At 45.9% G+C, this 13,485-nt stretch overlaps 1 protein-coding gene and 1 long non-coding RNA gene across 13 annotated transcripts in view; one reads left to right on the top strand and one right to left on the bottom strand.

Moving 5' to 3' along the window:
• Positions 1-363: 363 nt before the first annotated feature.
• On the bottom strand, positions 364-4,046 carry LOC134733589 (uncharacterized). Its single transcript, XR_010117217.1, has 2 exons — positions 3,805-4,046; positions 364-1,211 (listed from the first exon to the last, which is right to left on the bottom strand). It is a non-coding gene; the product is annotated as an uncharacterized lncRNA (long non-coding RNA).
• A 246-nt stretch (positions 4,047-4,292) lies between these two features.
• The window catches only part of PDXDC1 (pyridoxal dependent decarboxylase domain containing 1), a 66,831-nt gene continuing 57,638 nt past the window's right edge, over positions 4,293-13,485 (top strand). For 4 of the 12 annotated variants that reach the window (XM_063623738.1, XM_055252453.2, XM_063623739.1 and 1 more), the window contains exon 1: positions 4,317-4,542. In XM_063623738.1, coding sequence (XP_063479808.1) covers positions 4,522-4,542 — 21 coding nt within the window. In that variant the 5' untranslated portion in view covers positions 4,317-4,521. Of the gene's footprint in view, positions 4,543-4,709; positions 4,955-5,184; positions 5,324-13,485 lie in introns of those variants that run through there. The other 8 variants (XR_008652454.2, XR_010117195.1, XM_063623737.1 and 5 more) reach the window with 5 other exon arrangements.

The raw sequence follows: 13,485 nt of genomic DNA on the forward strand, positions 1-13,485 counted from the left end.
CTCAAAAAAAAAAAAAAAAAAAAAAAAAAAAAAAAAGGGCTTGCCAGCTGAGTGCTGAGGAAATCCAACAATTAAACATTGGGTGGAGGAGGAAGAAACTCCAAAAGACATTGAGAAGGAACAGGCAGAAAGGGAAGGTGACGATCCGGAGAATTTGACATTGTGGGAAGCATGGAAAGTCAGTTTCAAGAAGAAAGTGATCATCTGGTTCTAGGGCTGCTGAGAGGTCAGGTGTGATGGACTGAGATGGTCTTAGTGAGACTCGTTTGGGTGGAGGGAACAAAGCGGAAGCTAGATTGAGATGAGTTGGTGGTGCTTGTGTGATGAGAAAATTGAGACCATTAGGTGTAACCAGAAGGGGAGGTGGATGAAGATAAGGAGTTTTTATTTGCTTGTTTTTTGATCATAAGAATGTTTAACAAACACTAAACGGCAAGTATAACCAGAATTTTACAGATGAGGAAACTAATATACCAAGAGGTTAAGTAACTTGCCCAAGTAGTTTTCACTTATACAGCTTAAAAAAAAAAAAAAAGAGTCCAGTTCTACTTGTAGCCACAATCTGAACTCTAACCAATGGGCTATGCTATCCACAAGGGAAAAAGCTGGCCCAGACATAATCCAATTTTTGTACCTTTGAGTTAAAAGTCTACAGTTGAGGCTGGGCCCAGTGTCTCATGCCTGTAATCCCAGCACTTTGGGAGTCTGAGGTGGGTGGATCACCTGAGGTCAGGAGTTGGAGACTAGCCTGTCCAACTAGTGAAACCCCATCTCTACTAAAAATACAAAAATTAGCCAGGCTTGGTGGAACGCAACTGTAATCCCAGCTACTCAGGAGGCTGAGGCAGGAGAATTGCTTGAACCCGGGAGGTGGAGCTTGCAGTGAGCAGAGATGGTGCCACTGCACTCCAGCCTGGCGACAGAGCGAGACTCCATCTCAAAAAAAAAGAAGTGTTTGAGGCCTGTAATCCAAACACTTTGGGAGGCCGAGGCAGGAGGATCACTTGAGGTTGGGAGTTTGAGACCAGCCTGGCCAACATGGTAAAACCCTGTCTCTATTAAAAATACAGTGTGTGCGATGGTGCACGCCTGTAGTTGCAGCTACTCGGGGAGGCTGAGGCAGGAGAATCGCTTGAACCAGGGAGGTGGAGGTTGCAGTGAGCCGAGTTTGCACCACTACACTTCAGCCCGGACAACAGAGTGAGACTCGTCTGGAAAAAAAAAAAAAAGAAAGAAAAAGAAAGGTCTGTTAGCAGCACATAAAGCCATATGTCAGTAGAGCTTAAACCTCCCCACAGTGGATGGCTTCATGCTCCAAACTGTACAATATTCTGCTTATCTCTCTTCACTAGTCCATAGAATGTTGCATTATAACTTATCAGTTTTCCTATCTGTGCATCCACAAGCCAAATGGTTTCAACTTTTTTTTTTTTTTTCTGGGGATGGGGGGAATCACAGACTTGAGTATATAATGAAGACAAGGGATGTTTTCCCCAGAAAAATGCACTCACTCACACACAAAATTTTGAGTATAGTTTCAGAGACCTCCATCTGCATCCCAAAGTAAAAACTTCTACCCAAAATAGTGTGTTTCTTCAGGGCAGAGAGCTTGTCTTTGTTGTGTGTGTGTGTGTTCAGGGCAGAGAGCTTGTCTTTGTGGTGTGTGTGTGTGTGTGTGTGTGTGTGTGTGTGTGTAGACGGAATCTTGCTCTTGTCGCCCAGGCTGGAATGCAGTGGTGCAATCTTGGCTCACTGCAACCTCCGCCTCCCAGGTTGAAGCGATTCTGCTGCCTCAGCCTCCCGAGTAGCTGGGATTACAGGCGCACGCCACCACACCCGCTAATTTTTCTATTTTTAGTACAGATGGGGGGGTTTCACCATGTTGGCCATACTGTTCTCGAACTCCTGACCTCAGGTGATCTGCCCACTTTGGCCTCCGAAAGTGCTGGGATTACAGGCATGAGATGCCGCGCCCAGCCTTTTTAAAATTTTTAAATTTTTTATTTTATTTTGTTTTTGAGACAGAGTCTCGCTTTGTCGCCCAGGCTGGAGTGCAGTGGTGCGATCTCTGCTCACTGCAAGCTCCGCCTCCCAGCTTCACGCCATTCTCCTGCCTCAGCCTCCAGAATAGCTGGGATTACAGGCCCCCACCACCATGCCAGGCTAATTTCTTTTTGTATTTTTGGTAGAGACGGGGTTTCACCATGTTAGCCAGGATGGTCTCAATCTCCTGACCCCGTGATCCGCCCGCCTCGGCCTCCCAAAGTGCTGGGATTACAGGCGTGAGCCACTTCACCCGGCCCAGCCTCTTATTTGTATTTTTATTGTTTTTTGAGATGGAGTCTCGCCTTATTGCCCAGGCTGGAGTGCAGTGGCACAATCTCAGCTCACTGCAACCTCTGCCCCCCGGGTTCAAGTGATTCCCCTGCCTCAGCCTCCCAGGTAGCTGGGATTACAGGTGTTTGCCACCACGCCCAGCTAATTTTTTGTATTTTTAGTAGAGATGGAGTTTCACTATTTGGCCAGGCTGGTCTTGAACCAGCCTCTTATTCTTTTACATACTATTTCCAGCACAACTGTCCAAGATGGCAGTCAATAAATGTTTGGCTAAATATAATAAATAATCCGGTTGATTATTTCCACTTTTTCATGTTGGGTTTTCAAAGTCTACTTTTCAAACAGTAAGGTTAACTTTTCTCTCTAGTATTTGTTTTGTAGAATCTGTTATACTTTGTAATGTAATCCACAGAAACTTGGAGGTGACTTTAAAATTTACTAGTTTTGAATGATACCCACGCTGAGGTGCTCAGAGGTGAAATGTACTAACATATATCGATGGATGGATACATGGATGCGTATGTGATAAAGCAAATATAGGGAAAATTAACTGTAGAATCTAGGTAGTGGGTACATGGGTGCTCACTGTACAATTGTTTAAACTTTTCTACGTTTGAAAAATTTCATAACACGTTGGAAAAGTGACTTGTTTTGCTCAAGCGGGGGTACATTCAATCTTCAATTCTAGAAAGACATAAATCTATCATTCCTTCTGTTTGGAAAGCTCTTTAGAGAGTCAGAATAATTCCCACAGTACAGTCTAAACCAGCACACAAGGGTTTTTTGGTAGAAAATAATTTCATTAACATAACCAGGCAATTTACCAAATACAACGTAGATAGCTCAAAACATGGAGTTACTGCGCTGAAAATGTGACCTTGTTTACACAGATTGCGGGAGGAAGAGTATAAAACAGGAGAGAAAAGGAGTAAGACTGTGGTTGTAGCGTCATCGCAGAGGTGAAGTGTTCCATTGATTGCAACCGTGGTAGTCTATATCAGTTTCCCACATTAAGGTAGGAAGAATCTACTAAGCAAATGTACGCCCTCCCCATTCGTTTGAAACACATTGCAGTAAAATTGCAAAAGTGGCCAGGCGTGGTAGCTCACGCCCTTAATCCCAGCACTTGGGGAGGCTGAGACGGGAAGATCGCCTGAGGCCAGGAGTTTGAAGCCAGCTTGGGTAACATAGTGAGACACCCCCACCTTCTGTATTAAAATGAGATTTTAATTTTTTTTCTCTTCAGTTCATCGGTTAACAAGATAAAAAAATTAATAAAAAATTAACTTTTTAAAACATTTAAAGTAGGAGTGGAAGCAGTATGTAGACTCATCGGGCTTGGGTCTGAATCCTACCTAGATAGGCACTGTGAAATGGGGATAATGATCTCCTAGAGCTGCTGAAATAGGAAAATGGAAGAGCAGCAGCTGATGTATTAATATTACCATTATTACTATGACCCATTACCTGACAAGTCATAATTGTGATATGAAGGAGGCTGGACCAGTTGTTTCAACAATTTTTTCCGACTAGAATTCAGCGGTAAGGTCTGAGACAACACCTCAGCTTAGATCAGTGCCTTCTCTGAACAGAGTTCACCAAGTAGCCCCCAACCCCAAAACCCTTAAGTCCACGGGCGCCGAGGAAGCTGCAAGTCCTACGCATGCGCAAGGTTGCCCGCTCGCTCACCGCCTCCGTGGCTAATGGCCTGTTCCATTCTCGAGGGATGCCGGCGGGAGGTGAGGCGGGAGACTTGGAAGCCTGGGCCCGGCAGTGAAGGCGCGTCACTAGTATTTCCAGCCTTTCACTCTATGAATAGTACTTTGTGATTATTATACTTCTACCTTGATGATTGCAACAGGCTGCTGGAAAGAGTTTGGTAAACAATCCACCAGGCATCCTCCCCCCTTCACCTGCGCACGTTAGGGAGGGCCGGCGTGGCGCCCAGGTACGGAAGCCTAGAGGGCTCCGCCCACCGCCACGGGGCCCCGCCCTGCATCGCCCCACCGCCCCTCAACCCTCAGGTTCTCCAGCCCGCGGCGCCGCGGGGCAGCTCCTCCTCCTCTCCGCCCCGCCGGCCGCGGGCGCGGGGGACGTCAGCGCTGCCAGCGTGGAAAGAGCGGCGGGGCGCGGGAGGAGGAAGTAGAGCCCAGGACCGCCGGGCCACCACCGTCCGCCTCAGCCATGGACGCGTCCCTGGAGAAGGTCCGTACCGGGAGGGGGCGATGGGGACGGTGCTGCGGCCCGGGGCTCCCGCCTCCGAGGCGACTGTTTCCCAGTCTCGAGCTGCCATTGTGACCCAGACAGGGGGATGCGGGCTGACGGGCCCCGCCTGAGGAGGCCTCGCCCGGAGGGCGGCTGGGGCCCGGGCGCGTCACGGGGCCGGGTGTCTCTCGGGTCCCCGTGGGCCGAAGAGGCTGGGCGGGGTTCCGTGGCGGCCGCGAGGGGCCCGGAGCCCAGGACTGGGACCGCGGGGCCGACCTTCGGCCCTGCCGAGGTTCCGCGAGTGGCCGGCCTGAGCTCGGCTGGCCCTTTCGGAGGACCGGGAGTTCTCCGTTGGCGGCCCCAGATGCTCCCGGAAAGAAGCCGCAGTTATTTCAGAGCCAGCTGCAAACCTGTAGGTTTTTCTTGGTCTCCGAGTTAGGAATAAAAATTGTTAAAGCAGTGGTTTTCAAACTTCAGCCTGAGTGGGAATCACCTGGGGCCTTTGGTAAAATGCAGAGGTTCATTCCCGGGGTCAGAACCTCTGGGGGCGGGACGGGGATCTGCGTGTTTAACCGCCACCTCCCCCCCTCCCACAACGCCCCACGCAGGTGATTCTGATGCTGAGCCTGCGATCACCGGGCGAGAACCTCTGAGTTCCAGAAAGGGGTGGGTATTGCGTAGATTGCGAATTGAGTTTCGGGGATCGCAGCTGCTCCACAACTTCCTGGCTCCCCCATTCCAGTGGCGAGGAGGGATCCCCGAGTCAACTCGAAATACACTGGTAACAGAGCTACCTCTGGTTTCCCCCTGGGGGAACGGCAGCGTGGTGTACCTTGCTGACTGCTCTACCATGTGAAACGGATTCTCGTTGTCTCAGTGTTAGAGCTTGTAAATGGTTTGGGTTTCTTCACGGATTCCTGCTTTCGGTACCTGACGTTCTGCTCTCCCTCAAAGCCTTTCTCTCTGTTCCAGCTTGGGAGTCTGCTTGTCCAATCCAGTGCATACAGGGTTTTTCATGCATGTGGCATTCAGGAGCAATGCTAGTGTTTTAAGACGGCTACATTTTAATTTTGAGCTGGTAGGAATAATATATTTTGTCTTTTTTCAAGGCAGCAGCTGCTTTAGATTTTGTTCACTTGTCACTGGAGAGTTGAAGGCAATAATTGTAAAAGTTGGGCCAGATGTCTTCATGTGCTCACAGTGGTATAGCCTACTCCTCGGTTGCTTAGCATAAATTGGGTGGAAGACAAGAAAAAGATAATATGGTTTTCTTGTGCCATCTCTGGGGTGAATATTACGTGTTTTCCTGGCTGGGAATAAAGTCTTTCCGGTCTTCTGATTAGCAGGATGCCTACCTTTTGGTACTTTGAGTTTGTCCAGATGAGTGATTCTTAAAGCAGGGGGCAATTTATTTCCCCAGGGGACATTTGGCTATCTCTGGACATATTTTTGATTGTCACAATGGGGGCAGGGAGGTGCTGCCGGTACCTAGTGGTTAGAGGCCAGGGACGCCTCTAAACATCCTACGTTGCACAGGACAGCCCCCCACGGCGGAGAATTCTCTGGCCCAAAATGTCAGCAGTGTTGAGGCTGAGAAATCCTTGTCAAGATCATGTTTATAACACCAGCAATTGAGTACAAAATGATGCAAAGTGGTGTTTTCAATTTCCTAAGAAAGTGGGTGGGTTTCATGTGATTGTAATTGGAATCCTAAAGAACTGGGGTGATCTTTCCACCAGGAATGATTAGCCTTTATAGGAAAATCTGCAGAGTGGGTCAGAATCCTCCTTTAAATATTACTTTTCTGGCATTTGATCAGTAGGTTACAGTGGTTGCTCCCTAAGTGTTAATTGATGATAAAAGATCTTAAACTCTCTCAATGAGGATCTCAAGAGGGACTGAAATCCCACTGTGTTTAATATTGGATTATTCACAAAAAATTGTAGTGATCTTTTAGGAATTCAGAACATGTGGGCTGGAGGTTTCTGCCTTAGGTCAGTGTGAAAATTCTGAGTGTAAGTTTTTCAGAACTATGGGACTTACTTTTTTTTTTTTTTTTTTTTTTTTTTTTTTTTGAGACGGAGTCTCGCTCTCTTGCCCAGGCTGGAGTGCAGTGAGGTGATCTCGGCAGCTGTGACTACAGGCGTGTGCCACCACACCCGACTAATTTTTGTATTCCCAGTAGAGACGGGGTTTCACCATGTTGGTCAGGATGGTCTCAAACTCCTGACCTTGTGATCTGCCCGCCTCACTAATTTTTGTATTCCCAGTAGAGACGGGGTTTCACCATGTTGGTCAGGATGGTCTGAAACTCCTGACCTTGTGATCTGCCCGCCTCAGCCTCCCACAGTGCTGGGATTGCAGGCGTGAGCCACTGCGCCTGGCCGGTACTTACATTTATATTCCCTGAAGTAATACAGGGCCTTAGATGGAATGAACGATTTATGTTGGTGCTAATTGGGCAGAAAAGAAAAAGCATTGCTGTAATATGAGTGTTGATGACTTTATGTTCTGAAAAATAGTCTGAGTCAAAGTGAAACATTTAATTGTGTTCATTATTCCTGTTTCTTTGAGGAATAGACTATGCTGCGTTAAATTCTACGTTGTTAATATAAACTCGAGAGCTGTGTGAGCAGTTATGAATGACTCCGTTTAAACTGATTCTTGCGTAATTTATACTGATTACAGAAACCACAATGTTATTTGATACTCACCCTCTAAAATTTAAAATAATATCTCTCACTTTAAAATGTATGTGAAAAAACAAAAACAAAATATGCGATCATCATTTAGTAGAATCACTCAATGATTTGGATTTGGTCCAAATATAATTCTGTCCCTTGGGCTGGGCGCGGTGGCTCACGCTTGTAATCCCAGCACTTTGGAAGGCCGAGGCGGGCGGATCACGAGGTCAGATCGAGAGCACGGTGAAACCCCGTCTCTACTAAAAATACAAAAAATTAGCGAGGCGTGGTGGCGGGCGCCTGTAGTCCCAGCTACTCGGAGAGGCTGAGGCGGGAGAATGGTGTGAACCCGGGAGGCGGAGCTTGCAGTGAGCCGAGATTGCGCCACTGCACTCCAGCCTGGGCGACAGAGCGAGACTCCGTCTCAAAAAAAAAAAAAAAAATTCTGTCCCTTGCTTTTTCTGTTATGTAAACGTGCAGACCTGTGATAACAGAGCCATTTTCTTGTCACGATTTGCTTTTCTTCCACAACAGTATCAGTTTTCTTGTATCTGAGATTAGTGATGTCCCAATAAATCAGATGGGTTAATGGAGGAGGCAAAGGAAATTCAAACTTAGGAGAGTAGGAGTAGGGGCTTTGCCCCTGCCCCCCATGTCCAAGGCATAAGGAACAAGGCCCTGTAGCAGAGTCTCACAGTGTGTACTTATGTTAATATTCAATAAGGAAAATGCCACAGGAAGTAATGACTATAATGATGAAGATTTTACGTTATTAAACACACCTTTCAGTAAAAACCTGTTATATTATTATTATTATTGAGACAGGATCTGTCTCTGTCACCTAGGCTGGAGAGCCGTGGTACAATCTCGGCTCACTGCAACATCCGTCTCCAGGGCTCAAGTGATCCTCGTGCCTCAGCCTCCTGAGTAGCTGGGACTACAGGCACTCACCCCCACACTGAGCTAATTCAAACAATTTTTTTTTTCTCGAGACAAGGTCTCACTATATTTCCCAGGCTGGTCCCAAACTCCTGGGCTCAAGCCATCCTCTTGCCTTAGCCTCCCAGAGTGCTGGGATTATAAGCGTGAGCCACCATGCCAGGCCAAAACGTGCTACTCTAAACTTGTAGAATAGCCCAGACCTTTTTCTGTTGGTTAAAAAATCTCATTCTTCCTGGGTATTATGTTTAGACAAGGTATACTACAGTTTGTTTGCATTTACTTTAATTCTGTCCTTGAGCAAACTTAAAGCAGTTTCTCAGCGTCAGCACTACTGATATTTCGGGTCAGATAATTTGCTGTTATGGGGGGCTGGCCTGTGCATGGCAGCATGTTTAGCAGTGTTCCTGACCTCTGCTCAGTAGATGCTAGTCGCACTCCCTACCCCTAGTTGTAACAATAAGAAATGTCTCAGGATGGGGGCAGTTGTCCCCCAAGCGGTGGAGGGAATTGCCTGTCATTGAAAGTCCCTAATTTAGGGAATCTAGAGCTACAGTTCCGGTTTGGTCGCCACTAGCCATATTTGGCAGTTTACATTGAGATTAAAATTAAACACAATTTAAAATTCCTTTCCTCAGTCATGCTAGCCACATTTCAAGTGCTCAACAGCCACATGTGGCTGATGTCTGCTACACTGGGCAGCACAGACGTGGAACATTTCCATCGCAAAGAAGGTTCCACTGGACAATGCTAAGAGCTGGCAATTACTTTTTTTTTTTTGAGTTGGAGTCTCCCTCCATCGCCCAGGCTAGAGTGCAGTGGCACAGTCTCGGCTCACTACAACCTCTGCTCTCCAGATTCAAGCAATTCTCCGGCCTCAGCCTCTCAAGTAGCTGGTATTACAGGCACCCACCACCACACCTGGCTAATTTTTGTATTTTTAGTAGACATGGGATTTCACCATATTGACCAGGCTGGTCTCAAGCTCCTGACCTCAAGTGATCCATGCGCCTTGGCCTCCCAAAGTGCTGGGGTTACAGGCATGAACTACCGTGCCCAGCCAATTACTTGCTATATCTAATTCTCATCTCTGAAAGAGGCAACTTTGACCCTGTTTCTGACCGAAATCAGCACAACTCAGCCCATTTTTGGTTCTTGAACTCTTCCTGAGCTAAGTGTTTCTTTCCTCCTATTTGGGCCTGATTTTAGAAAATTCTTTGTCACCTTGCTGTTATGCTAGAGGTTTATAGCAGCATCAATGGAACATTCCTGATCATTACTTACTGATAAGGACTCCGAGAATTTCTATTCCTGCTCCTTCCTTAAAAAGCATGAGAAAAGAACCCCTGTTAGGCAAGGTTGAAATGACCAGTTTCCGTGTATGGCTTTGTAGATCCCACTCTTTTATATAGAATGAGAGGAGATGAGAGGCTGTAATTGTAGCTTTCATATAAAGCCAATTCCAATGTTATAATGTGAGGGTTTTGCATACAGATGCATGGTGGCTGTGGCTGTAAATGATTATCTAATACTGGCTGTCAGAGAAAACTGATGGGACTCGGCCTTAGTACAAAGTTCCTGATCCTAGATATTTATGGCTTTGTTCATTCTTGATTTATTCAAGATTGCAGGGGAAGTCAGTGGCAGAGCTATTGATGGTCCCATATCCGTCTTTGCTCCACTATATCTAGGATTATGAGTTATAGGTAGAAGTTGCTTGAGCTTGATTTCATCTGTTGTCACCTAAAGCAGAAACCTGTTTTGATTTATAATTTTTATTTTTTTTGAGACGGAATCTTGCTCTGTCACCCAGGCTGGAGTGCAGTGGCGCGATCTCGCCTCGATGCGACCTCTGCCTCACTGCAACCTCTGCCCTCTGGGTTCAAGCAATTCTCCTGCCTCAGCTTCCCAAGTAGTTGGGATTATTTTTGCGCCATGCCGGGCTAATTTTTGTGTTTTTTTTATTTTTTATTTTTTTGAGATAGAGTCTCGACCTATGGCCTAGGCTGGAATGCAGTGGCGCAATCTCGGCTCACTGCAAGCCCCGCCTCCCAGATTCACGCCATTCTCCTGCCTCAGCTGGGACTACAGGCGCCCACCACCACGCCCAGCTAATTTTTTGTATTTTTAGTAGAGACGTGGTTTCACCAAGTGTTAGCCAGGATGGTCTCGACCTCCTGACCTCTGCCTCAGCCTCCCAAAGTGCTGGGGTTACAGGCATGAGCCACCGTGCCTGGCCAATTTTTGTATTTTTAATAGAGATGGGGTTTCGCCATGTTGGCCAGGCTGGTCTCGAACTCCTGACCTCAAGTAATCTGCCCGCCTTGGCCTTCCAAAGTGCTGGGATTACAGGTGTGAGCCACTGCACCCAGCCTTGGTTTATAATTTTTATGAATGGAAGGTGAGCTGTGGTCAAAGCCCAGTGCTGAGTGCTGACAGAGACACAAGGTGAGTAAGATGTGACCCCTGTAGGAGGTCGCGTTCTGGTAAGGGGTATACTTTTTTTGGACAAATCCTTGTATAGAAAGGAGGGATAAAAAGCTTAGGAATTAAGAAACAAATTATGAGTGCAAGGAGCAAGTGACCAGGAAAGACTGTGTGGAAGAGATTCTTCAGGCAGAATATTTAGCTCAGAATTATGCTTTTCTAGAGTCTAATTGTAAATGTAATGCAGATCTTTACGAGGGTGCCTCATATTATTGCTGGTAGATAAAAATCAAGAAACAGGAAAACCATTTCATCTTTACCTTTCTGATTTGATTGCTCACTAACAATCCCTGAACAAGGTAAATCCTGAATGGTGATAATCATTCAACTTTCATCTCTGCAAAAAGCATTTCCTTTCCTCCCAGGCAAAAACAGACACTGCCTGCTGTCTAGCACTAGTTAAACATTGCCTGTAAAGAAGCTTATCTTAAGGAAGAGTTATAACAGTATCTGCTTCTGTTTAGCAATTTTCTTTTTGTTCCAGAATAAAGGTGTGATTCCAGGTAAACAGTAAAGTTTTTAGGAGTAGAGCTTTCCTATTGTATGCTGTTTTTCCGTCAGTGTCATTATCTGGAAGCGTTTACTCATGTTATAAGATCTGTGTGAATCGACACTGCAGGAGTGGTCTCTGGGAACACAGGTTTTTGGAACATGGAGTTGGATCTCTAGCATCTCCAACGTATATCTGAGTCAAGTGATTAGAGGCTTTTTCCCTCCTTCACGTACTGCTCTCTGTGACTGAGATGTGATCTGTGCAGTTAACTTTGCTGCCTCCTTTCCACTGTTGGGTATTTTTGGCCTTTCCCTTTCCCTTTTCCCTTTTCCCTTTTCCCTTTCCCTTTCCCTTTCCCAGATGGAGTTTTGCTCTTGTTGCCCAGGCTGGAGTGCAGTGGTGCGATCTTGGTTCACTATAACCTCTGCCTCCTGGGTTCAAGCGATTCTCCTGTCTCAGCCTCCCGAGTAGCTGGGATTACAGGCGCACACCACCACGCCTGGCTAATTTTTTGTATTTTTAGTAGAGACAGGGTTTCATCATGTTGGCCAGGCTGGTCTCGAACTCCGTATACCTCAGGTGGGCCGCTGCACCCGGCCTATTTTTGCCCTTTTCTTTCCTATTTTATGCCTATCTTCCTGAGGAATTTGTAAGGTTAAATACTCATAGTTACACTTTATACAGTACCTGGCTAACCCTTTGCAACTAGGAAGATTATGATGCTTAATGAGCCAGTAATTACAGTATGTCTTCATATTCTCACAGACACTCAAGCGTAGAGACCATGATGGTTAAAAATAAGACTTTCAAATGACAGTATCCAGTTCTTAGAGGATGAGAGGAGACGGCTGGGCGTGGTGACTCATGCCTGTACTCCCAGCACTTTGGGAGGCCGAGGTGGGTGGATCACCTGAGGTCAGGAGTTCGAGACCAGCCTGGCCAACATGGTGAAACCCCATCTCTACTAAAAATACAAAAATTAGCCAGGTGTGGTGGCTCATGCCTGTAGTCCCAGCTACTCAGGAGATTGCACTACTGCAACAGAGTGAGACTCCGTCTCAAAAAAAAAAAGAGAAGATGGGAGGAGACAAAAGTTCTGGTTCTTAATTAAATACTGTACTGTTGAATCAGGCAAAAATACTTACAAATGTAGAAACTGAGACTCCAGTAAGATAAACCAGGTTTACAAGTCACTGTATCAACTTGGAGGATTCCTGTCCTCTTCTCTCATCCTTGGCCCATAAGGAACATTGTGTTCTTGCTGTGGCTTCTCAGAGGTATGTATTATAATAGACGTGTGTGGTGTTTGGGGAACTTGTTTAACTAGTGCTAGACAGCAGGCACTGTTTGTTTTCGCCTGGGAGGAAAAGAAATGCCTTCTGCAGAGATGAAGGTTGAATGATGATCACTATTCAGGATTTACCTTGTTCAGAAAGCTGTGGGAGGCAAGAGTAGTTAAGTTAGGAACAGCTGTCTGGAGCTTTACCTCTTGCTTTTTATCTCAGCCGAAGGTAGGTAGTGATTTTTTATATGTCTAATGCATATGGTATAAACTAGCATTTGATAACTCCAAGGTCTTCTAATATGAGCAGCTGGTTTGTCTTTAGTTAGCCCTAAGAGACCTCCGAAATAAGCCCTAAAAGTCCCCCAAATAAGAACATTCCTTTCCTGAAAAAAAAACTTTGTTGAAACAGAAGTGTTATATACTTCTAGCATTGATGAATGTTACAATTAATATACTTGTAAGAATAAATGTTAGACTTTCTTTTTTATAGAGGCTGCTTCTCTTAAAAGCCTTCTCTTGGCCAAGTGCAGTGGCTCACGCCTGTAATCCTATCACTTTGCGAGGCCAAGGCGGGCAGATCATGAGATCAGGAGATCAAGACCATCATGGCTAACACGGTGAAACCCCGTCTCTACTAAAAATACAAAAAAACTAGCGGGTGTCGTGGCATGTGCCTGTGGTCCCAGCTACTTGGGAGGCTGAGGCAGGAGAATTGCTTGAACCCGGGAGGTGGAGGTTGCAGTGAGCTGAGATCACACCACTGCACTCCAGCCTAGGCGACAGAGCAAGACTCCATCTCAAAAAAAAAAAAAAAAAAGCCTTCTCTTTAAAGGCTTAGCTCTGTATGTCCCAAACAGCAGTTATTCATGTACCATCTATGAATTTGGCCACATCACTGTACCACCTATACTATTATTTGCTTAGTATTTTCTTTTAAATCTACTTTACATCAGTTTACTCCCCCTTTATGAAAAATTGGGGGACAGTTTACATACAACAAATATACCCATTTTAATTATACAGTTTGTGTTTTGGAAGTTGGGTATAGTGATATT

This window comes from Symphalangus syndactylus, chromosome 18 (assembly GCF_028878055.3).
Source record: "Symphalangus syndactylus isolate Jambi chromosome 18, NHGRI_mSymSyn1-v2.1_pri, whole genome shotgun sequence".
NCBI lineage: Eukaryota > Metazoa > Chordata > Mammalia > Primates > Hylobatidae > Symphalangus > Symphalangus syndactylus.